General features: G+C 38.1%; 1 protein-coding gene across 10 annotated transcripts in view; it reads left to right on the forward strand.

The window, feature by feature from the left end:
* Positions 1-23,104, forward strand: part of tns1a (tensin 1a) — a 183,568-nt gene that overhangs the window by 107,401 nt on the left and 53,063 nt on the right. For all 10 annotated transcript variants that reach the window (XM_055008583.1, XM_055008584.1, XM_055008586.1 and 7 more), the window contains 6 exons: positions 10,556-10,668; positions 10,765-10,825; positions 10,944-11,019; positions 11,345-11,474; positions 12,172-12,237; positions 12,509-12,634. In XM_055008583.1, coding sequence (XP_054864558.1) covers positions 10,556-10,668; positions 10,765-10,825; positions 10,944-11,019; positions 11,345-11,474; positions 12,172-12,237; positions 12,509-12,634 — 572 coding nt within the window. The remainder of the gene's footprint in view (positions 1-10,555; positions 10,669-10,764; positions 10,826-10,943; positions 11,020-11,344; positions 11,475-12,171; positions 12,238-12,508; positions 12,635-23,104) is intronic.

Raw genomic sequence — 23,104 nt, forward strand, 5'->3', positions numbered from 1 at the left:
AGGATCAGGAAGGATTTTTTTTACTAATTTATCTACAGAGTTTGTCTTGATTTACTTGAAGTGAAGATTTCTCCAATTCCAACAAAAACAAAATTGTATTTGTATGAGCATGTAATATTATAATAAGAGACACTTCTTATACAAATGCATCGGTTGTTTACTTTTTTTTTGCTTTTGTACCCCAACTCAATCTCTCCTATTTTGTATTTAAGTCATCTACAGAGGAAATTCTTTCTTTTTTGACTTTATCTCCAATTCAGTTTTAATTATGATGATTGTGAGTAAATGTCACAGCACACAGAGAAGCAATCTATCTTGTCTGTCTGAAGGATTCCACTGGTGTCTCTTGGGAGGCTGCAGGGATGATTGGTAGTTCACTTCATTCCTGTCTTTTAAGCAATTTAGACCATAATCCCTTGCAATTCTTTTCTACATCCAGCAGTGACTAAAATAATGTCCTTTCATGAATAGAGAGCAAAACCGTGGAGTAAATTCCAAGCCAGAGCTGATAAAACCAATCAAGAATGATTTAAAGGTATTTAAGCAAATTATTATTTTGAAAGCAATTCAGTCTGGGGAAACTCACCTCAGTCACCCTCCTTTAAATCATAAATCTGCTACTGCTATATTATTAGCTCCTTCTACATTATTAGACAGTGAACTGCTGAAAAGTTTGACCCCAGTCAGTCTCCTTTCTTCACCTCAGGAGTCTTAATCTGAGCTTCTTGGAAATTATGAGGTTATTGGCAATAAACGAAGCAACATAGGAAAAAACACGGGATCTTAACACCACTTCATTTCAGCCAGTGAATTAGGCAGCCAGCCATTCTTTAACAGGTCAGTAGGCTTGCCCTCTGCCACATTGCTATTTCCTGCTTTGGATGTAGTCATCGCTGCCTCTGGAGTATGCTAGTATTACAGTCCGGAATGTGCGACATTAACATCAAGAGTAGGACATGAGCTCAGTCCACTGCTGCCTGGATTAAAGGCGTTGTGTAGCTTTTAGCGTAAATAAATGATTATATTGTTGTAAAATGTGCGTACTACAGTAAACACAATGCACACTTGGTGACCAGATTGACTCCCTCATTTTTGACACTGGGTCACATTCGATTGGAAATATGTTGATTTCATTTAAGGAACAAAGTATGAGAAGAGGCTCTTGGCTTAGATGAGACTCCATTACCCTGTTTAATGTGCTTTGTAGTTTCTCTGAGAAAAAAAACAACAAAAAAAGAAATGAGTGAGGACATGCCCTCCCTAGACTTATGTTTTGTGGCATCCTTAATGATTTCCTGGTGTGTTTTTCTCAATCTTAAAACTTTAAATAACATCAAGTTTTGATGACTTGACATGATTTGACATAATCAAAGTATTTTTTATTTTTTTTTTAGAATGAATGATACTGCTGCTTTCATAACATATGGTGGTATTGCTTGACAGTATATATTACTGCTGGTGGGAGAGTAACAACTGCAAGAGGATGTCAGAAATGTACATAACATTTGGGTAGAAATATATCATAATGCACAAATTAACAAAGTAGTATTTTTTAAGAAGGTTTCAAATTTTTTTAGTCTTCCGCCCTTGCAGCATGACTTATAAACAGAAAACCAAGACACTCACTGATGAAGATGATGTTTTTCATCCTGTAATGCTGCAAGACCTGTAATGAGTGAAATATGGAGCCATTGCCACGGCCAAGCCTTTCTGTCCTGAAACTGCAGTGTACCAATTCTGACAACTTGCTGTGTAAGGCTTTCTATGTTTGTTTGCATAGATACTCTTTTTGCTACTGAAGATGTTTCACCAATCATCCAAGAGGCTTCTTCAGTTCTGACTGACAGAAGAAGAAGTAGATGTATACTGTCACCTCCAAATCACATGGCTAATGAGTCAAAGATGAGTCAAGGGGTCATCTTGATAGCTGGATAGCTCAGATGACTACCACCCCTGACTTTGGCTCGGGAAATTGGTGGTTCAAATCTCAGTCAGGGCGCAGTTTTCCAGTGAAGACCCTCAGGCAAGGTTGTTAGTGCTGCCTAGCCTACCTACCTTGTGTTGTCTCAGATGCTTTGGATAAAAGTGTCTGCTAAATGTAACTATAAAAATATTTAATGGTGGTTAAACCTTCTCTGGAGAGATCTCAAGTCTGTGTTATAAGTACATGATAACTGGTATGGTTCTCTGTATAGAGATAGCTTTTAGGATTGACATAAACATTATTTATTTATTTGTTTATTTGGTAGGGACAGTGCAAATTAATGAATGCCTATTTATACAGCAGTGGGCGGAAATATGCCGGATTATAGCAACAATAATAATTTAGTCCCTAGGTAAAAAGAAAAAAAGACTAGTGCTGTTAAACGATTAATCATAGGGTTGTTGTGGATTAATTTCGATTAATCACGATTAAATATTATTTATTTTTAATCTCAATTAATGTAATTTCATTTTGCATGCACAAACAGACTTAAGAAAGAAGAGAATATACTCAACATTAACACTTAAGGTGTTTATTTAACACCTTTAAAGGTTCATTTTAGAATCTCCAACTAACACATGCTTCTCGTTAATGTGGTACTTTAAGCTGGAAGTGCTTCGGTGAAGAGAAAACTCCTTCCTGCAGAGTGTGCATATTACTGTAGGTCGGTCGACTGTTCTGTCATGGGTTTTTTTTGTATTCAAATTTCCCACCGAGAGGGCCAACATGCTGTTAGTAGGGCCCAACCGATATGGATTTTTTGAGGCCGATGCCGATTCCAGTATTTGGGAGAAAAAATTCTGATAACTGATTAATCGGCCAATTAATTAAAGAAATATATAATGAATAAAATAACTTCTTTTTTGGTCCCTTAACGCATATAACAAAGATATGAATTACAGGCAGAGCATTTTACTGTTTTACAATACTTTGTCCTTTAGTATTTGTTTAACTTTACAACAGAGAGGAATTGTCAAGTACAAAAACATGCAACAAAGCATTAAACTTCTGAGAAATTATATAACCTTAAAAAAGCGCCAGTCTGTAAAAGAGTTATGAAGTACATCTTGTCTTGTACTTGTTGTTGCTGCAAATTAGAGGTAGGTTTTATATATATATATATATAAAAGTAGGTAGGTCATATATATAGTATAATAAGCAACATAATGACTGAAGTTACTGGCAAAACATTATTTCTGCAGCCCTATGATGCCCTTTAACATTATATCACATTTTCTCTACTCCATTATTACTCTGCTAAGGAACGCAATAGAGTTATGTGACAATCGCCGTATGTTTGTCTGTGAATCTGTGAATCTGTCTGTCTGTCCGTGTGCAACATTACTCAAAAACAGACCAACGGATGTGGATGAAATTTTCAGGGAAGGTGAGAAATGACACAAGGATCACCTCATTAGATTTTGGCAGTGATACGGCTTATAATCTGGATTCATGGATTTGTTAAGGATTCCCCATTGCGAGATAGCGGCTGGCACGGCCTCACAATAAGCAAAAGCTTTGTCAGTTGCCTGCTGACAATCACATGATTGCAGTCCTACTACAAATCGACCACTGCCTACTTATCGGAAATGATACAAGGAACAATTGATTAAATTGTAGTGGTGTTTCCAAGTCCCATCAATTAATGGCGGCTGCTACATATTTCGGTCTCGCGATTCGATATCCGTACATAACATACACATGCATAACACACACCTGTGCTCAGTACAAGGTCAGGGAATGAACAGTCTTGGCAGAGTACTGTGCTCTCTGAGTGCTTTTCTTGTTTTCTTTGTCATAAAGTCATGACTCAAACGAACCAAAATAAAAACCAGAGATTCCTTTCAAAGATGACAAAACATGTCATCTTTGACAGAGTTGCATTTTAAATATATAATGGTCACAAATAGTCCGACACTAATGGTACGCCATAGCAACACACGGTGAGTTGCTGTTACAGCCTGGGTCATGTTATAGTATTTTCTGACAAAGCAAACCTAAGACTGACATCATGACGATTGCTGAAGACAGACAGTAATGTTAACCATTTGAGCTTTAACTTTTTCTGTAAACTGGAATAGGAGACACGTTGAGTCATTGTTAATTTCATAAGGTCATTTTAAACTTACCTGTAGGCTCAGCCCACTCCTGTAATGTTGCATAGCTGTAGGTTAAACTGCGCAAGGACATCATTCTGTGCGACTCCGACACTTAACAGCATTTACTGTTTTATGAGAAATTAAGAATTTATCGGCGTTTAATTGGCAAAACTCCTGCCGATGATGATTATTTTGAAAATAGCTATAATCGGCCTATTTATTCAGCCGGCCAATAAATTAGCCGGGCCCTGCTGTTTACTGTCTTCCATGTGGAGTTATTTGGCTCTGCCACTACCGGATCAACTGCCCATTTGCAACAAACTGCACTAAATGCGTTGCCAGAGACATTTCAGAGATTTTGAGTCATTCTGCACTACAGATGCATTAATTGCATTAAAATTTTAAATCAGATTAATCATGATGATGGATTAATCCACATTCACGCGTTAATTTTGACAGCCCTAAAAAAGACATAACAGTGATGCATAAAACAATAAGTCACAATGAAAGCACATTACAAAAAGTACACAAAGAAAACATAACAATAAAACATACAATAAAACATAGGACAATAGGCCCTAATAAAGAGACAATAGGTCACAATAAAAGGTCAATAGGTCACAGTAAAAGGACATTACAAAGTGTACAAAGAAGTTATAGGTCAATGGTCACAAGACTGGTTCACTTTCAGCCACTGCGGCCTTTACTTCCCTCTCAGATTATCTGTCTTCTCTGCATTGCTGTCCTTATAAGCATTCCTTATCCTTCAGATGCAGGACAACTGCTGAGTCTCCTGTTTACTTGTAGCTTTCTGTATCATTTTTCTTTTTCCAACTTGGATTCCAATTCCAAAATATGTATGGCTAAATTATCCCAGTATTACACTTTGCCATTGTATAGCATGAAGTAGTTTAGCAGTGTTTGAGACGAGTCATAGGTGAGGTGGTGTGCACAACTTGCAGCAGATCTGTTGGTAGAGGGAAAGGTGGGGACTTCATAGAAAGGCGTATTCTAAAGCTGGGATGTGTAATTACGTCTTAACCATTTTAAAACATGAAGGCATTATTCATGTCTTAAAAAGAGGTCATGTTTCACAAACCTCTAACTATGTAGTTTTGATACTCAGAGATGAGTTTTTAAGGGTTTAATAAATGACCAGAAATAACCAAAACTCTCAATTATATACAATCTTATCCAAACCATGAATATGGCTCATGCCATATACACATGTGCTACAAACCCTCCTTCCTCTCAGCTGCTAATATGGCATCCCAGCTCAGTCTAATTGAATTTCACAGAGACGAAACCATCTGGCCACTGACAGAAAAGCAGGGGGTTGTCTGAATGTGGCGACCCAGTGGTCAAGGTCAACGTTTGGTACCATCATCATTATCATCATTAACAACCAGACCACACTAACTCAACAGACCCCCAACTGGTTTCCAGACACACCAATTCACTCTGAATTATTATTGAATGGCAGCTTTTTTATAGTCACAGAGGAATTTGGTTCTGGCTGTGCCATTGGAGCTTTGACAGGCTGTAAAGGTGAACTACACAGATTCAGTTATTCAGGGGGGATTTGGTGTGGAATCTAGTAAGGGGGACATCTTATTTTAGTGCCACACTCAAGTCAAAAATTCTTCTTGACTAACTTTTTAAAATTATTATTATTTGCAAATAACCTCTGAAAAAATTGAGTCAACTTGGGGATGATGATCCGACACAAATATATTATCAGTGCACAAATAAGCACTCTGTTATGGATCACAAATAAGATTTAATGGACCTAAACTGGTGCTACTTGATGCTTTATCAGCAACATATTGATCTATAATTAACTATTCTATGCATTAATTGCACCTTTTTAATTGTCATGTTTATAGACAATTAATTATTAACATTACCAAAGTGTTATAAATCTCTGGTTCATCTTGTTTAAAGATGTTTTACACGTAATTTTTTAAAGGTTTACAAATCATTTGGTCACTATTAACAAATACTCGGTACAGTATATCAAATTTTATCATCTGTGCAACCATAAGAAGTTATTGAATAGTTTAGTAGTGTTATTAGAATGTAATTATTATCATCTCTTATCAACTCCAATAAATACACAATTTATAAACAAATTATTTTACATTTAAGAAGTTAATTACAAAACATCATAGATTGTTATGTATTGCTAGTTTGGTTGACATTAATATAATTTTATTGTGTGTTAACAATATATAAAACATCAATGTAATATGAACTAACAAAAGTTATTGTGAAGTGTCACACAAAAATGCTTGCTTTTACAGAGCTAAAAAGAACTGTAACAGCTAGATTGGTCTGGAATTTACTGGGCACACACTGCATCTAACTGCACAACAGTTGTGCCATAAATATCAATTTTGCATTCAAGATATCTCAGAATTTATGTGGCAGAGTCTTCTTGTACAAAAAATTCTGCTAAGGAGATAAAGTCCTGATTATAATCATCCCTATGGGCTTGGCATGTACATCACCAGTGAGATTCTTCCTTGTTCCCATTATTTGTAAGAGCCTAAAAAGAACAAAATCATGCTCCAACAGTTTAGGAAATGTTTGATCTAAGAAACATCAACATTGCAGGTCATCAGAAAGGCTTTTTAGACACTTTTTAAAATTAGTTTGGGTTTTTTATGGCTTTTTTTTACTTAGTTAAAAAAGAGGGATTACACAAAATGCAGGGGGAATGAAAAAAAGAATGACAAAGGTTCCTGATTGCAGGCATGACAGAGATGTTGAGGTTCACAGTGTTTAAATGCAAAGCAACAAAAGACAAAAAAAAGAATGTGCATAAATGATTAAATCCTTAAAGAAACTGTTAGCTGATGATGTCTTGCATATTTTTTGTTTGCACAAAGCAATGAAGTACATGTATTATTTTATTTACTAACTTATATAACTGAATTGGCTTATTAGTGACAGTATACTGTATCGTTTATAGTCAAAATTCAATTCAATTCAATTTTATTTATATAGCGCCAATTACAGTCAAATTGTCTCGAGACGCTTTACAGAACCCATATGCCTGACCCCCAGAGCAAGCCAAAAGGCGACATTGGCAAGGAAAACACCCTTTTAACAGGGAAAAAAACCTTGAGCAGAACCCGGCTCTAATGTGGGGGGACCCATCTTCCTGCTGGCCGGGCGGGTTGAGAGGGACAGAAGAGGTAGAGAGGTAGAGATAGAGGGATAGAGGTAGAGGGTTACAGGTAGAGGGTTACAGTTGGTGGGAGAACAACCACACATCTGAAGCATCCAGCTCTGGGACCAGGGACACTCGGAGAAAGGACACAGGTAGAAACAGGGAGAGTGAGTGTAATGCAATAATGGTATATATAGTAAATACACAGGTAGTTAGAGAAGGGCTCAGTGCATCAAGAGAGGTCCCCCAGCAGCCTAGGCCTATAGCAGCATAACTAGGGGCAAACTAAAGGGACATCAAGAGGGGAAGTCAGTTGTGCAAATGAAAACACCAGCTCACCCCGTCAGGGTCCCCCAGTCAGCCCTAACTATAAGCTTTGTCAAAAAGGAAGGTTTTAAGCCTGGTCTTAAAAATAGAGAGGGTGTCCGCCTCCCGAACCCAAACTGGGAGCTTGTTCCACAGGAGAGGCGCCTGATAACTGAAGGCTCTGCCTCCCATTCTACTTTTAGAGATTCTAGGAACAACAAGTAAGCCTGCAGTCTGAGAGAGAAGAGTTCTGCTAGGATAAGGTACTATCAGGTCTTTAAGATATGATGGAGATTGGTTGTTAAGAGCTTTATATGTCAGAAGAAGGATTTTGAATTCTATTCTAGATTTAACAGGAAGCCAATGAAGAGAAACCAGTATAGGAGAAATATGATCTCTCTTGCTAACTCCCGTCAGTACTCTGGCTGCAGCATTTTGGATCAGCTGTAGATGTTTCAGAGAGCTTTTGGGACAACCTGATAATAAGGAATTACAGTAGTCAAGCCTAGAAGTAACAAATGCATGGACTAGTTTTTCTGCATCACTCTGAGACAGGATGTTCCTGATTTTCACAATATTTCTCAGGTGGAAAAAGGAAGTCATACAGATTTGTTTTATGTGTGAGTTAAAGGACATGTCCTGGTCAGAGATAACACCGAGGTTCCTCACAGTACTATTGGAGGCCAATGTAATGCCATCCAGAGTAACTATATGCTTTGAAAGCAATTCTCTAAGATGTTTGGGGCCAAATACAATGACTTCAGTCTTGTCTGAATTTAGTAGTAAGAAATTATAGGTCATCCAGGTCTTTATGTCCTTAAGACAATCTTGCAGTCTAGCTAGCTGATTAGTTTCATCTGGCTTCATAGATAAATACAATTGAGTGTCATCAGCGTAACAATGGAAATTAATACAGTGCTTCCTAATAATATTGCCTAAGGGAAGCATGTATAATGTGAACAGTATTGGTCCTAAGACAGAACCCTGAAGAACTCCACGATTAACCCTAGTATGCTCAGAAGAGTCATTGTTGACATGCACAAACTGGAACCTATCTGATAAGTAGGATTTAAACCAGTCCAGTGCTGTCCCTTTAATGCCAATACAATGTTCTAGTTGCTGTAATAAAAGTTTGTGGTCGATTGTATCGAAGGCTGCACTAAGGTCCAACAAAATAAGTATAGAGACCAGTCCATTATCTGACGCTATGAGAAGGTCATTAGTAACTTTCACCAGAGGTGTTTCTGTGCTATGATGCACTCTGAAGCCTGACTGAAACTCTTCAAACAAGCTATTCCTTTGCAAATGTTCACATAATTGATTTGCAACTGGTCTTTCCAGAATTTTAGAGAGAAATGGGAGGTTGGAAATTGGTCTATAGTTGGCTAAAACATCTGGATCTAGAGTGGGCTTTTTAAGTAAAGGTTTGATTACAGCAACCTTAAAAGCCTGTGGTACATAGCCTGTTACTAGAGAGAGACTAATCAGGTCTAACATTGAGGAATTAATTAAAGGTAAAGCCTCCTTGAACAGTCTAGTTGGGATAGGATCTAAAAGACATGTTGATGGTTTGGATGTAGAAACTATTGAAATTAGTTCAGAGCGATGTATAGGAGTGAAAAATTCTAAATATCCATCAGGTCTTACAGCCAATTCTAAATCATCTGTACTCGATGATACATCTGTGACATTTGTAGGAAGGACCAGATTAATTTTTTCTCTCATCGTAATGATTTTATTTGTAAAGAAGCTCATGAAGTCGTTACTGCTCAAAGCTAAAGGAATACAAGGTTCAACAGAGCTCTGACTCTTTGTCAGCCTGGCTACAGTGCTGAAAAGAAACCTGGGGTTGTTCTTGTTTTCCTCTATTAAAGATGAATAATATGTTGTCCTGGCATTACGAAGAGCTTTTTTATAAATTGCTAGACCATTTTTCCAAGCTACATAAACTTCCTCTAAATTAGTGGAATACAACTTCCTTTTCAGCTTTCGGGATGCCTGCTTTAAAGTCTGCAGCTGGGAATTATACCAAGGAGCAGGTCCTCTCTGAGATAGAACTTTCTTTTTTGCAGGTGCAACACTATCAAGTGTTGTACGCAGTGAGGCTGCAGCATTATTAACAATATAATCCACTTCTGTTTCGGTAAAATTATAATATTTCCCTTGCATTATATCAGTAAGTGGTACTGAACTAAATAGAGAGGGTATTATTTCCTTAAATTTAGTCACCGAATTGTCTGACAGACATCTACTGTAATGATATTTTTTCTTAACTCCTGTACAATCTATTGTTGTAAATTGAAATGTTATCATAAAATGGTCAGAAAGAAGAGAGTTCCGGGGAAATACTGTTAACTGTTCAATTTCTATGCCATAAGTCAGAACGAGGTCAAGGTTGTGATTAAAACTATGAGTTGGTTTATTTACATGTTGAGAAAACCCGATTGAGTCTAATACTGAATTAAAAGCAGTCGTAAGGCTGTCACTGTCCACGTCAGCATGAATGTTAAAGTCACCCACAATAATGACTTTGTCTGAGCTGTGCACTAAATCACATAAAAAGTCTGAGAATTGAGATAAAAACTCAGAGTAAGGAGCAGGAGGACGATATACAACAACAAATAAAACTGGTTTCTGAGCTTCTAAATCTGGATGAGAGAGACTGAGAGTGAGATTTTCAAATGAACTGTAACTAGGTTTAGGTCTCTGCTTCATTTTTAAGCTAGAGAGGTAAATTGCTGCCACTCCTCCTCCTCGGCCTGTGATTCGAGGAACGTGACAGTGAGTATGACTAGGAGGAGTTGATTCATTTAGACTAACATATACTTCTTGCTGCAACCAGGTTTCAGTCAAACCAAACAAATCAATCTGGTGATCAGTTATCAAATCATTTACTAACAGAGATTTAGACAAGAGAGATCTAATATTTAACAGACCACATTTAAAAAGCTTTAGTATTTGGACTCTGTGCTCATTTTCCTTTGTCTGTAGATATGTACACTACTTCAATGGCCTTCTATCCGGACACATAAAAATCAACAACAAGCCTCTGTTCCTGCATCATGTCATCATGCATGGCATACCCAACTTTGAATCCAAAGGAGGTGAGTCTCTGCCTCTGTCAAAAAATACATAAATAACTCAAGCTCTGCCAGTTTTGTCAAATATGTTTGATGTTCTTTCTTTGTATCACTTCAAAGGCTGCCGTCCTTTCCTGAAGATCTACCAGGCAATGCAACCAGTCTATACGTCAGGAATATAGTATGGAAACTTTTATTTCAGTTCAGTGTGGTTTGTGTTTGAATCCAGGGCAAAACTGACCCTATGAGGTAATCACCATTTGGATTTTAAAAACTATTATGGTCTCTTCTTCCCACAGCAATGTGCAAGGAGATAGCAACACCAGTATCTGTATCACCATTGAACCTGGACTGCTTCTAAAGGGAGACATTTTGGTAAGACTTCAACAAGAACATTGAACTCTCCCTTCTAATCTAGATGTGTTTGACTTTATTTTTCACTGTACTTCACTTGTCCCGATTACTTCTTTCTTTAAGCAACAAATTCCCTCCATCATTGTCTAAGAAATACTACAAAGACTCTCACTTTTAAAGTTTTGAGTCATATTGCTTGCAACTAGAATAAATATGGAAATAAAAATGTATACTATTCAAGTAGTTTTTTCCAGAATGCGGAGCTGTTATCTGATTGATACACCATACATACAATAATGTATTGATATTTCTCACTTTGTACTCTCCCTTTCTTGTTTCATCATAGCTAAAGTGTTATCACAAGAGGTACAGAAATCCGACCAGAGATGTGGTGTTCAGAGTGCAATTCCACACTTGTGCCATTCACGACCTTGGCGTGGTTTTTGGGAAGAATGAGTTAGATGAGACATTCAAAGGTAACTTTACTCCAGAGTTGTGTTTCTTTTTGTGTGGTTTTTGCTTTTTTGTGTTTGCACCATTATGTAATCATAACGAAAATACAACACATCATAGTGACTGATGTGAATGAAGGCTAGGTCGACATATAGAAGCAAATTCCCATACAATGATTTTTCAACTTATTTTGCAGTGCAACCTCATGACTTAACACTGCACTTAAGAACTGATACATTTGTAGCTGTTGCTTGGATTTCCAGTTTCCAGTATGGAAAAGTGTGCTTGCCCTGCTGCAAAACAACAGAATTTCCCATAGTTTCATAGCAGACAGGGTCATCTGGTGGTGAAGCACCTCAACGTTTCACTATAGTAATATTAAAGGAATCTAAACATTGCTGAAAATGCAAAAGATCAAGTAATTCTGATCAAGATTAACCTCAACATTCATTACCCATTTGTTACATACATTTTTGTAGATTCAACTGGTTTATTTTCCAAAATAAATACAGGCACATTTTCAGATTTGTGTTTTTTGAAGTTAAAGTGAATAGAGTAGATTGGAGATAAAAGCAGAAAGTAGTAAGGTCTAAATTTGATCAAGTGAAATTGGAATGTTCCAAGCAGGTTCAAACACCTTGTATTATTTTGTATGCAAACCACATATGTATTCCACCATTTAACAAAAAAGACATATTTGTACTGTTTGTCTCTGTACAGATGAGAGGTTCCCAGAGTATGGGAAGGTGGAGTTTGTTTTCTCATATGGACCAGAAAAAATCAAAGGTAATCATTTTTTTCTAACTGAAAAATAAACAGTTTTTACAATTTTAAAAATCACTTATTCACCAGTTTATAACATTTTATATAATAATATAAAATTTATAATAACATGTTCTGTACTGTACATTATGATACCTACCAAAAACATTGTTCTCAATATGTGTAATGGGATTTTATAAATAAATGTCAATTATGTCAATTTGCTGCTTTTTGAATGGGAATGTCACTTCTCCATGTGTGGATCCTAATATCCACCATGCCTTGTGACTGTCAGGCCTGGGCCACCTGGAGAATGGGCCAAGTGTTTCTGTGGACTACAACACCCAGGACCCTCTGATCCGCTGGGACTCATACGACAACTTTAGCCATCGCTGTGAAGACATTGCAGACAGTGAGCACGGTATGTCTGCTTACATGCACAGAGTTTGATGGGTTGTCTCCACTCGGTCATAGTTACTAACAAGGACTTCCAGTTGTGTTGTGTTGTCTGGAATTATCACCTTTGTGGTTTGCTTTTCTCCTTAAGATTTTCAATGGTTAAAAGACAACAAAGAGAGAATACTCCTTACCCTGTTTTGACTAGAGCTTGTAATGTCAAAAACAATAAGGAGGCGTGATGGCTGAAATCTTGTCACACTTGCTTAATTTGAGGTACAGGGATATACAGAAGTTGAAAGGATGTGATTGGCATGAAAGTGCTGAAGAATCAATAAGTTAATATTAATAATAGAATATGCCACCCAATGCAGTGGCACTGCTTCTGTATCTGTGTGTTTTTACTACTTTTTGATTCAGTAGCAACAGGATAGGGGCTACACAGGCAGTTAAAAGCATCACCTGGATAAGAAATGCATGTGTTTTTCACACTGATTCATAGACTATGATAAAGTAAAGGCAGCTTTTTCCTTTAACCCTCTGAACTTCAAACAGTTTCTGTGTATTTTTTGCTCCTGTCACGTTTGTACTCATTGCAGGCTCATTTTTGTCTGTAATGTAAAGTCCTCCACATCTATAGACACAGCACAACCATGGCTAGAAGTAGAAAGAACTTAAAATGTTTTTTGTGGAGTACAACAAAGTCATGATGACATAAATCTCAAACAGAAGAAAAAAACAAAAGCAGATTTTCTTTTATTTATTTTATAAAAATAGAAAAGCTGAAAAGTGCCTGTATGTTTGTTTTTTACAGAATCTGGTCAGACCAAGTAATGTTTGGCTAATATTTAAATTATACATGTAAAATAAAGTGATTTTGATGACATATTACGATTTTAGGCTTAGATTGGGCTTAAATTTTCCAACAGAACAGGATGTTATAAACGAGTATTTCGGGAGTTATAGGAAAGTTAAACATCTGTCAAGTCTTTCTGTTTTTACACTTTCTGGCTTTGATAAATTTATTACATTTTTAGTGATAACCAGTGCTGTGAAATGATAAAAAATTTTAATCACATCAGTCACAGGGTTGTTTCAGATTCTGATTAATCACGATTAAATATAGTGAATTTTTCATCTATATAAATTGTGTTTCTCATTCATATATAGGGCTGCACAGTGGTTTGGTGGTTAGCACTTTGGCCTTGCAGCTAGAAGATCCCTGGTTCGCGTCCCGGCCTTCCCGGGATCTTGGAGTTTACATGTTCCCCCTGTGCATGTGTGGATTTTCTTCGGGTACTCCCACAGTCCAAAAACATACTGAGGTTAACGGGTGACTCTAAATTGTCCATACGTATGAATGCGAGTGTGATTGTTTTTATCCCTGTGATAGACTGGTGACCTGTTCAGGTTGTCCCCTGCCTTCGCCCCAAGTCAGCTAGGATAGACTCCAGTCCCTTCCGTGAGCTTAGCGTCTTCCATTTTGAGTTGCTTGGTTCTGCCACTACCGGATCAGCTACCCATTTGTGCATGTGTGGTGGCATCCGTGACAGTAAATCTGCTTGGACAAACTGCCCGAAATGCGTTGCCAGAGATGTTTTGGGGATTTTGAATAATTTTCCCTGCAGATGGGTTAATTGCGTTAAAATGTGGGGTTTTTTGTTTTTTTTTTTTTTTTAGTTATTTTTTGGCCATTTTTGCCTTTATTATATGGGACAGTGAGAGAGAGACAGGAAACATGGGTAGGAGAGTGGGGAAATGACATGCAGTAATGCAGTAATGAGCTGGATTCTTAACCCATGACCGCTGCGTCGGGGACTATAGCCCCCTGTTCATGGGTCGCCCACCCAGCCACCTGAGCTATCCGGCGCTTGCGTTAAAATTTTCAATCGAATTAATCATGATGATGGATTAATCCGCATTAACGCGTTCATTTTGATAGCCATAATGATAACATGTTTCAAGCTTGTTAGGTTGGGGTTCAGAGGGTTAAAACCAAATTTTGCTTTTCACATGAGTAAAAACAATCAATTTACTTTTCCCAATTCAGATGCAAAGCCCTGGACTAAATTTCACTAATGCCCATGTAAAATTCAAACCTGTGATTTATTTATTTATAGATTTATTTACCAGGGACACTGCAAATTATTAAATGTTCCTGCTATTTTTAATGTGTAGTCACCCTAAAATCAGAAATTAAGATTGAAATTATAAAATTATCGAGATTATGTATATGCATGCAGAACAACAAAACAAATATAATATTTTTTGTATTCAGGACAGCATTATAGTGCATTGTCTGGTACAATTTAAGATACAAAATAACGCCTCATAATACAAAACATGCAAAACTATAAAATGAGAAATAGTCATTTTAATACAATTAAATGTGACCACACTGCTACTTTTTTAGACTTTGACTAAAACATGCAAAGCAGAAGCATATATATAAAAAGCACGCACAATAAATAAAACACAATTAAAACAAAGCCAACAATATAACATGCATACCTACATGAGGGCAGATTGGTATTTGAAAGATAAACAGATGGCAGTAGACAAGAAGAGAAATTCAGGAAAAGACAAAAAGGTGTGACTGAGTTTTGAAGATTAACATGTAAATCAAATTCTTCAGTCACAACAGATCAACATCTTGTAGTGGCAAGATGGCAGCGACAGACACAGCGACTCAGTGCTCCCTTGAACGGCCCTGTGTTTGGCTAATTTTGTTGTAATATTGATAAAAGAGCTCAGTGTAAGTGCTTCGAAGCACCTTTACATGAGAGAACAACTCCTACACATCAGAACAACTTACCAGGTTCCCATTACGAGTGCATACCAGCAATCTCGTGGAATGCAGTCCCGTGGAATGACCCCGGAGGAGGCAGCGAGAGCGCAAGCAGAGGAGGGGATACCGGTTCGACTACCGGACAAGGCTAAAGATAGCTCCAAGCAGAACACTTCTGCCCAGTCTTTTCATTGCAAATGCCAGGTCCTTTGCAAATAAAATGCATGAACTGATAGTGGATTTACCATCCCGGACAGTCGCGAAGGACAGCTGTGTGCCAAGCATCACTGAGACCTGGCTCAACGCTGGAGTCCCTGATGCAACCAATGAGCAGGATGCTCAAACCACCGAAGTGACTGGGATGAAACTCCAGTCAGATGATGACTGGTGCATAAACAGTGCAGTCACTGATAGACACTGCTCACCCGACTTGGAGCTCCTTTTGTGGTTAAGTGCAAACAACTCTACCTGCCACGGGAGCTCTCTGTTGTTGTTACAGCCATCTACATCCCACCTCATGGTAATGCTAAGCTAGCACTTGGCTATGTGCTAAGGATTATAAACAAAGAGGATAATGCTTAACCTGATCGCGTCTTCATTGTTGCTTGAGACTTCAATCAGCTAATTCAAAGACTGTGCTTCCAAAGTTCAACCAGCATGCTAAATATGCAACAAGAGGGGGCAATGCACTGGACTGTGTTTAACATCACTAAGGGACACAGAGCCTCTCCCCTCTCACATCTGGGCCAGTCAGATCACCTTTCACTGCTTCTGACCTTAGCTTACAGCTCCACAATTTAAAAAAAACATACACACCACCAGAAGTGTTACAACCTGGCTTGCAGAGACATCTCTACAACTGCAGTATTATTTTGAACATACCAACTGGGATCTGTTTATTGATCAAGATGTGGAAACCTACATTACCACTGTTCTCTGTTACATCAGGACCTGTGTTGAGAATATCACTATCAACAACGCATTTGTGTCTTCCCAAACAGGAAACCATGGATGACAAGAGAGGTCCAGACACTCCTGAAGAAGTACAACACAGCCTTTAGCTCAGGCAACAGAGAGTGATACAGTGCAGCCAGACACAACTTGACAAAAGGCATCAAGCAGAGTAAAGCTGCATACAAAGAGAAAGTTGAGGATCATTACTCCAACAGGGATCCAGCACATATGTGGTAAAGAATTCAACAGATTAACAGCTACAGGAGTAATCAAGAACCACCCACCAAAAACAATGCATCCTTGTTAGAGGAGCAATTTTAAACTTAACATCAAAATGAAAGAAATCATTATGGACTTGCAGAAGCACAAGGTTGACCTCTGTCCACTAACTAGTCATCAGAACATTACAGAAAATATTAAATATTAATAATATATATTATATGACTTCCCATGCCCACACTAGATGACATCTTCAAATCACACTGCCTCTGGAGAGCCAGCTACATCCTGAAAGATCCCTCTGACCAGCTCTTCTTCCTGCTACCATCTGGAAAGCGTGACAGAAACATTAAAGCCCACACCTCAAGGCTGAACAACTGTTTCTTCCCGAGTGCCATCACTGAGCTGAACTCAATAATCAACAACCCCCCGCCTCCACCCCATTTCCTAATGCCACCACTTGTGCATCATGAGGACTGTCAATCACTTAACTCTGACGACTACTACGATATTTACAAATGTAATCCTAGTGTGTGCGTGTGTGTGTATTTGAAAATGCTGCATCTGTGTTGTAGAAATATCCTATAACAAGTGGCTGATCAAAAAATGACAAATACCACTAAAGATAGTGTCTTGCCACAGCAGAATGACTGTGTGTGGGGGGCGTGGCTATGGCGCTGAACTGAGCACACGGTTTTTGGTGGGCTCCTGGCGACACTGGAGTTTATTCCTGTAAATAATCCTATAACCTCATGAACAGCGATACCAGAAGTTGCGGGTGGTTTGTTAATACACTACAGTGATATGCCGTTGAGAAAGAACAAGAATAAATCAAACTTTTCTTCAATTGAAGAAGACGGCGACGGCTCAGATGCTAACAGCCTAGCTAGTTCAACAGACGATGCTAACCCCATGCTTCGAACAGAGGACTTGGATGCGGGAATGACTTCAAACATGGATGTTATTCAGAAACTTGAGGTGATGAGAAATGACTTCGCCACGAAGATTGATATGGTGCTGAAAGCTATTCATGATGTTAAGAAGGATGTGCAAGACTTCTCGGAGGGCATGGATGAAGCAGAGATGCGCATTAGCAACGTAGAGGACACAGTTAACTCAGAGAAAGAGAAGTCTGATGCGCTAGCTAAACAAGTGACTCTCCTCTCGAACAAACTAGAAGACCTTGAAAATCGCTCTTGACAGTCCAACCTACGACTAGTTAATGTGCCGGAGAAGACGGACGGAACAAATGCAGTTGCTTTTTTGGAGAGGTGGCTACCCGAAGCATTGGGTCCTGCAACATTCCCGACACCGCTTCTCATCGAAAGAGCACACAGATTACCCGGTCAGTCTCAGCCCAATCGACCCGTAAGACCGAGAGTCCTCATTGTGAAGTTTTTAAACTTCCAAGATAAACTCCGTGTGATGAGAGCTGCTCGAGCTAAAGGCAAGGTTATGTGTGGCGATCAAGAAGTAATGTTCTTCCCGGATCTATCGACCGAGCTCCACCGACGAAGGAGGCGTTTTGACGGGGTGAAACAGCAGCTGAGAGCGTTGAATGTTCGCTATGGGATGGTTTACCCTGCCAGGCTCCGAGTGTCGTCTGATGGACAAACACGGGAGTGACAGTCCTGCGGAGGCCGAGAAATTTATTCACGGCTTACAGAACAAATGGGACACACAGAACAACTGAAGAACTGCTGAATCCTGTTTATTCACCCGCAGCAGGTAGAGTTTGTTATCCATATATAGATGGACAAATGATTCCATCGTTTGAAACTTGTCTTTGACCTAAACTGGATTATTATTGCTTTGTTTTCTCCAGAAGTGTCTGACTTATATTCAGTTTAGCAACGACCTTTACGTTTCATAAATGCCTGTTCTTGTGGAATGTTCTCTATTTTGCTCCTCGCCAGGAGACACTATCAAACGAACGTTTTATTCTCTTTTTCTTCTGAAAGTTATAATACAATGAATGCTTGGTTTGGTTTAACTGCTCCCTTGTTTACATTGGATCAGTACTTGCAATGGTCTGCACCCAGAGTTCAGGGGGAGGGGAGGGGGGGACGAAGTTTTGTCGTGTTCAGGTTGACAGCTAAGGGGATTTTTCAATGGCAGATTTTAAGTTTTATGTTTGTTACTCTATACTCCTCACAAAATGTTGCTCTGTGCTGGTACATTCCCAAAACATTACAAAATCCGGTATATTATTAAAGTGGGATGACGTCAAATAACAGTTTTAAATTCACTTCCTGGAATGTCAGAGGCATGGTAAAACTTGTGAAGCTTAAGCAGGTTATCACCAGGCTTAAGCAACTCAATTCAATGATAGCTTTTATACAAGAGACACATTTAATCAGAGACGACGTGATAAAGGTACGAAGAAGATGGCCAGGCAAAGTGCTGGCGTCCTGTTTTCCCTCCCGCTCGAGAGGGGTTATGGTGTTGATACACAATTCGGTGCCTTTCCAAGTCAATAATACAATTTATGATAAAGCTGGTAGATTCTTAGTGGTGCAAGGAACTCTATTTAGTGAAAAAATTAACTTAGTTAATGTTTATGGTCCCAACGATGATAATCCATCATTCTTTGAGAACTTGTTCTTGATGATGGCAAATATCCCCGGTAAAATAATATTAGCGGGCGACTTAAATTGTACTCTGGACCCGAAGCTTGATCGCTCATCAGGAATAGACACTTCACATTCTCAAACAAGAAAGAAAATTCAACAATATATATTAGACCTGAATCTCTGTGACCCATGGAGGACTCAAAACCCCAACAAAAGAGAGTACTCTTGCTACTCAGCATCATTTAAAACTCACTCCCGAATAGATTATTTCTTAATTTCATCCTCTTTACTATCTAATATAAATAATTGTAAATATGATAGTGTTGTTGTGTCGGATCATGCTCCAGTCTCCCTATTTTATAAAGATAATCAATCAAACAAATTCTCTACTAATTGGCGCTTACATCCCAAATGGTTACAAAATTCCGATTTCATAAAATTTATAGGTGAGCACATTGATGTCTATTTCTCTGTTAATACTGATCAAACATCTGCATCCATCAGATGGGAAGCTTTTAAAGCTTACATTAGAGGACAAATGATTAGATTCACTAGCTCTAAATCTAATAAGTTCAAACAGAAAATGAAGGAATTAGACTCCAAGATTAGAGAATTAGAGAGGGTGGCCATCATAGATGTTTCAGCACAAACAAAACAAGAACTACTTACAGCAGAGTATGAGGAGCTCTCCTTACTTAAAGCTGAGGATAGCCTAATAAGATTGAAACAGTCTTTTTATGACCAGGGTGAAAAATCAGGTAAATTGCTAGCCTGGCAAATAAAAAAGCTTGAATCTGATAGAGCCATTAACGCAATTAGGAACGAACAAGGAGAATTATCCACAGATCCCACAGAAATTAATAATACGTTTGTTTCATATTATAAAACTCTTTATAATTCTGACTGCCCCCTAGACTTGTCAAATCAAAACAGTTTTCTTGATAAAATAGATATTCCCCATATTTCTGAAGAATGCAAAACTGAATTAGAGAAGGAATTAAGTTTGGAGGATATCTCCCAAGCCATAACAAACATGAAAGGCAGTAAGGCCTCGGGTCCAGATGGGCTTCCGATAGATATTTATAAACTATTCAAAGAGAAATTGGTATCCCCTTTATTTGAGGTTTATTTGGAATCCTTTAAAATGAACTGCCTCCCTGCTTCATTACGTAATGCCATGATCACTCTAATTCTAAAACCAGGTAAAGTACCAACTGAACGTGGTTCTTACAGACCTATATCACTTATGAACACAGATGCAAAGATTATAGCTGAAGTACTAGCTATGAGACTTGAGAAGGTTCTACCAGCCATTATACATGGTGACCAAAATGGATTTGTGCCAAATCGTCAGGGGTTCCACAACATAAGAAGAGTTCTCAATTTAATCCATGCTTGCAAAGATTCTCCTGATACTGCAATTTTATCCCTCGACGCAGAGAAGGCGTTCGATGGAGTCGAATGGGCCTATCTTCTCTAGGTGCTCAAACGTTTTGGATTTGGAGATTATTTCAGGAGGTGGATTAAAATTTTACTTGCTGATTCTACAGCTATCGTATCTACTAATAAACTTGTCTCTCAGCCTTTTGAGCTATCGCGAGGCACAAGACAAGGATCACCAATTTCTCCTCTACTTTTTGTAATAGCAATGGAACCTTTGGGCAATAGGAATTAGAACACACCCTTTAATACATGGTATTAAAACTGGGGACATTGAACACAATACAGCGTTGTATGCTGACGATACTATTGTGTTTTTATCTCATCTTGCAGAATCAATACCATACCTCTTGGAGTTAATTAATCAATTTGGTAACTTCTCGGGTTTCAAAGTGAATAAAGAAAAATCCTCCATCATGTTTCTAAATGGAAACGAGAGGAAGAATCCATTAGTGTCTCATCCATTTGTAAATGCCACAGAGGGATTTAAGTACTTGGGCATCAGAATTACCCCAAAGTTACATAATCTCAGCTCAGCCAACTATGAGCCCATGCTTGTAGAACTCTCTGAAGAGATCACCAGTTGGACCACATTGCCTCTGTCTCTACTAGGAAGAATAAACACTATAAAGATGACTATATTACCAAAATTTCTATATGTTTTTCAGTCCATTCCACTAGCCCCTCCACCTCCATTTTTCTCTAAGATCAGGAAGCTTCTCTCTAATTTCATCTGGAACAATAGGAAACCACAGCTCAGACTCTCTCTCTTGTATTTACCATACGACAGGGGAGGGCTACAACTACCGAACCTAGAATGGTATTACTGGGCTGCCCAGTTGAGAGCCACAATGTTTTGGTTTTCCAAAGATGTTCTTTTGCCCTGGCTAGAAATTGAAAAATTGTCCTCAAAGGGTTTGGCACTGGACAGCTTTTTATATTCAGCTCCCTTAAAGAAATTAAAAGAAAAAACCACTAATCCTTTTGTAAAGAATACCATTGTTGTCTGGCATGTAGTACAAAAACTTTTGGGCGACTTCTCTGGGTTGTCCAGTTTTTCCCCAATCTGGGGAAATGATTTTTTTACCCCGGCAAAAAATGACATGGGCTTTAAAATATGGTTGAACAAGGGTATAGTAAAGCTTCAAGATGTATACAAGGACAACACTCTAATGTCATTTAATGAGTTAAAGACAAAGTTTGATGTTCCGCAGAAACACTTCTTTAAATTTTTACAACTAAGAAGCTTTATTCTATCACAGTTAAAGAACTCAGTGCAGCAACCTCCATTATCCACATTAGAGTTACATGTTACAAAAGATTGTTTTGGGAAAAAACTGGTTTCACAGTTTTATAACTTGTTGGTTTACAACCAAAAGGATAACTCTGACAGTAAGAGACATGAGTGGACACAAGATTTAGGAGTAGACATCTCAACTAATGAGTGGAGTAAGATATGTTTAAAAACACATACTCAAACCATCAACACCAGGTTAAGATTAGTACAATTTAACTGGGTAATGCGATCCTATATCTCCCCTTTACAATTAAATAAATTTGATCCCAATATACCTGACTTGTGTTATAAATGTAACAACCATCAAGGGTCATTATATCACTGTATGTGGAAATGTGATAAGATTCAAAAATTCTGGAGCTCTGTGTTAAAATATATTTCTCAGATCACATCTTGTCCAATACCCTCATGTCCTAAGTTATGTATATTAGGCATTTATCCTGACAACTGCTCATTGTCTGCTAAGGAGAGACTAATGGTTGACCTTTGCTTACTACAGGCCAAACGGTCTATAGCTTTATGTTGGAAGAATGTTGCTTGCCCGTCTTTTGACTTCTGGTTAACTAACTTAACCTCAAGTTTGGCTCTTGAGAAACTGACATATATGGTTAAAAAGAGAGCTTCGGAATTCTATATCATTTGGAGGATGTTTCTAGAATTAATAAAGATTGGTGACATTGGAGGGGTGGTGAATGACTGAGCTAACTAGCCAGTTGATTTCATTGACTATGGAGAAGTACTTGCACAAGTTTATTTTTATTTTACTTTATATCTATGTTTTATATTATTATGTAATGTATTAGACGTCTCTATCTGCTACACTTAGCAAAATAAGTTGGTGATCCATTACTGAGGTTCATTTATTTATTTTCATCTTATTCCATTTATTTAAATATCCCCTTTTTTTTGTTTTTTTTTTCTTGGGTTTTTTTTGTACCATTATATTATTATTACTTTATCTCTGCCATGTTCAGTGTTGATGTTTTTGTATAAAAGAAAAACAATAAATATACGTTTAAAAAAAAAAAGAATGACTGTGTGTGTGTGTGTGTGTGTGTGTGTGTGTGTGCGTGTGCACGTACGTGCATGCGTGCATGCGTGTGTGTGTGTGTGTGTGCGTGTGTGTGTGTGTGTGTTGGGTTTTTATGCACAGCAAATCTCGTTGTACTGTTTGGTACAATGACAATACAGCTTTCTGATTTATATTCTAAACTTAGGTTTTGA

The sequence above is a fragment of the Amphiprion ocellaris genome, chromosome 24, assembly GCF_022539595.1.
Source record: "Amphiprion ocellaris isolate individual 3 ecotype Okinawa chromosome 24, ASM2253959v1, whole genome shotgun sequence".
Classification (NCBI taxonomy): Eukaryota; Metazoa; Chordata; class Actinopteri; family Pomacentridae; genus Amphiprion; species Amphiprion ocellaris.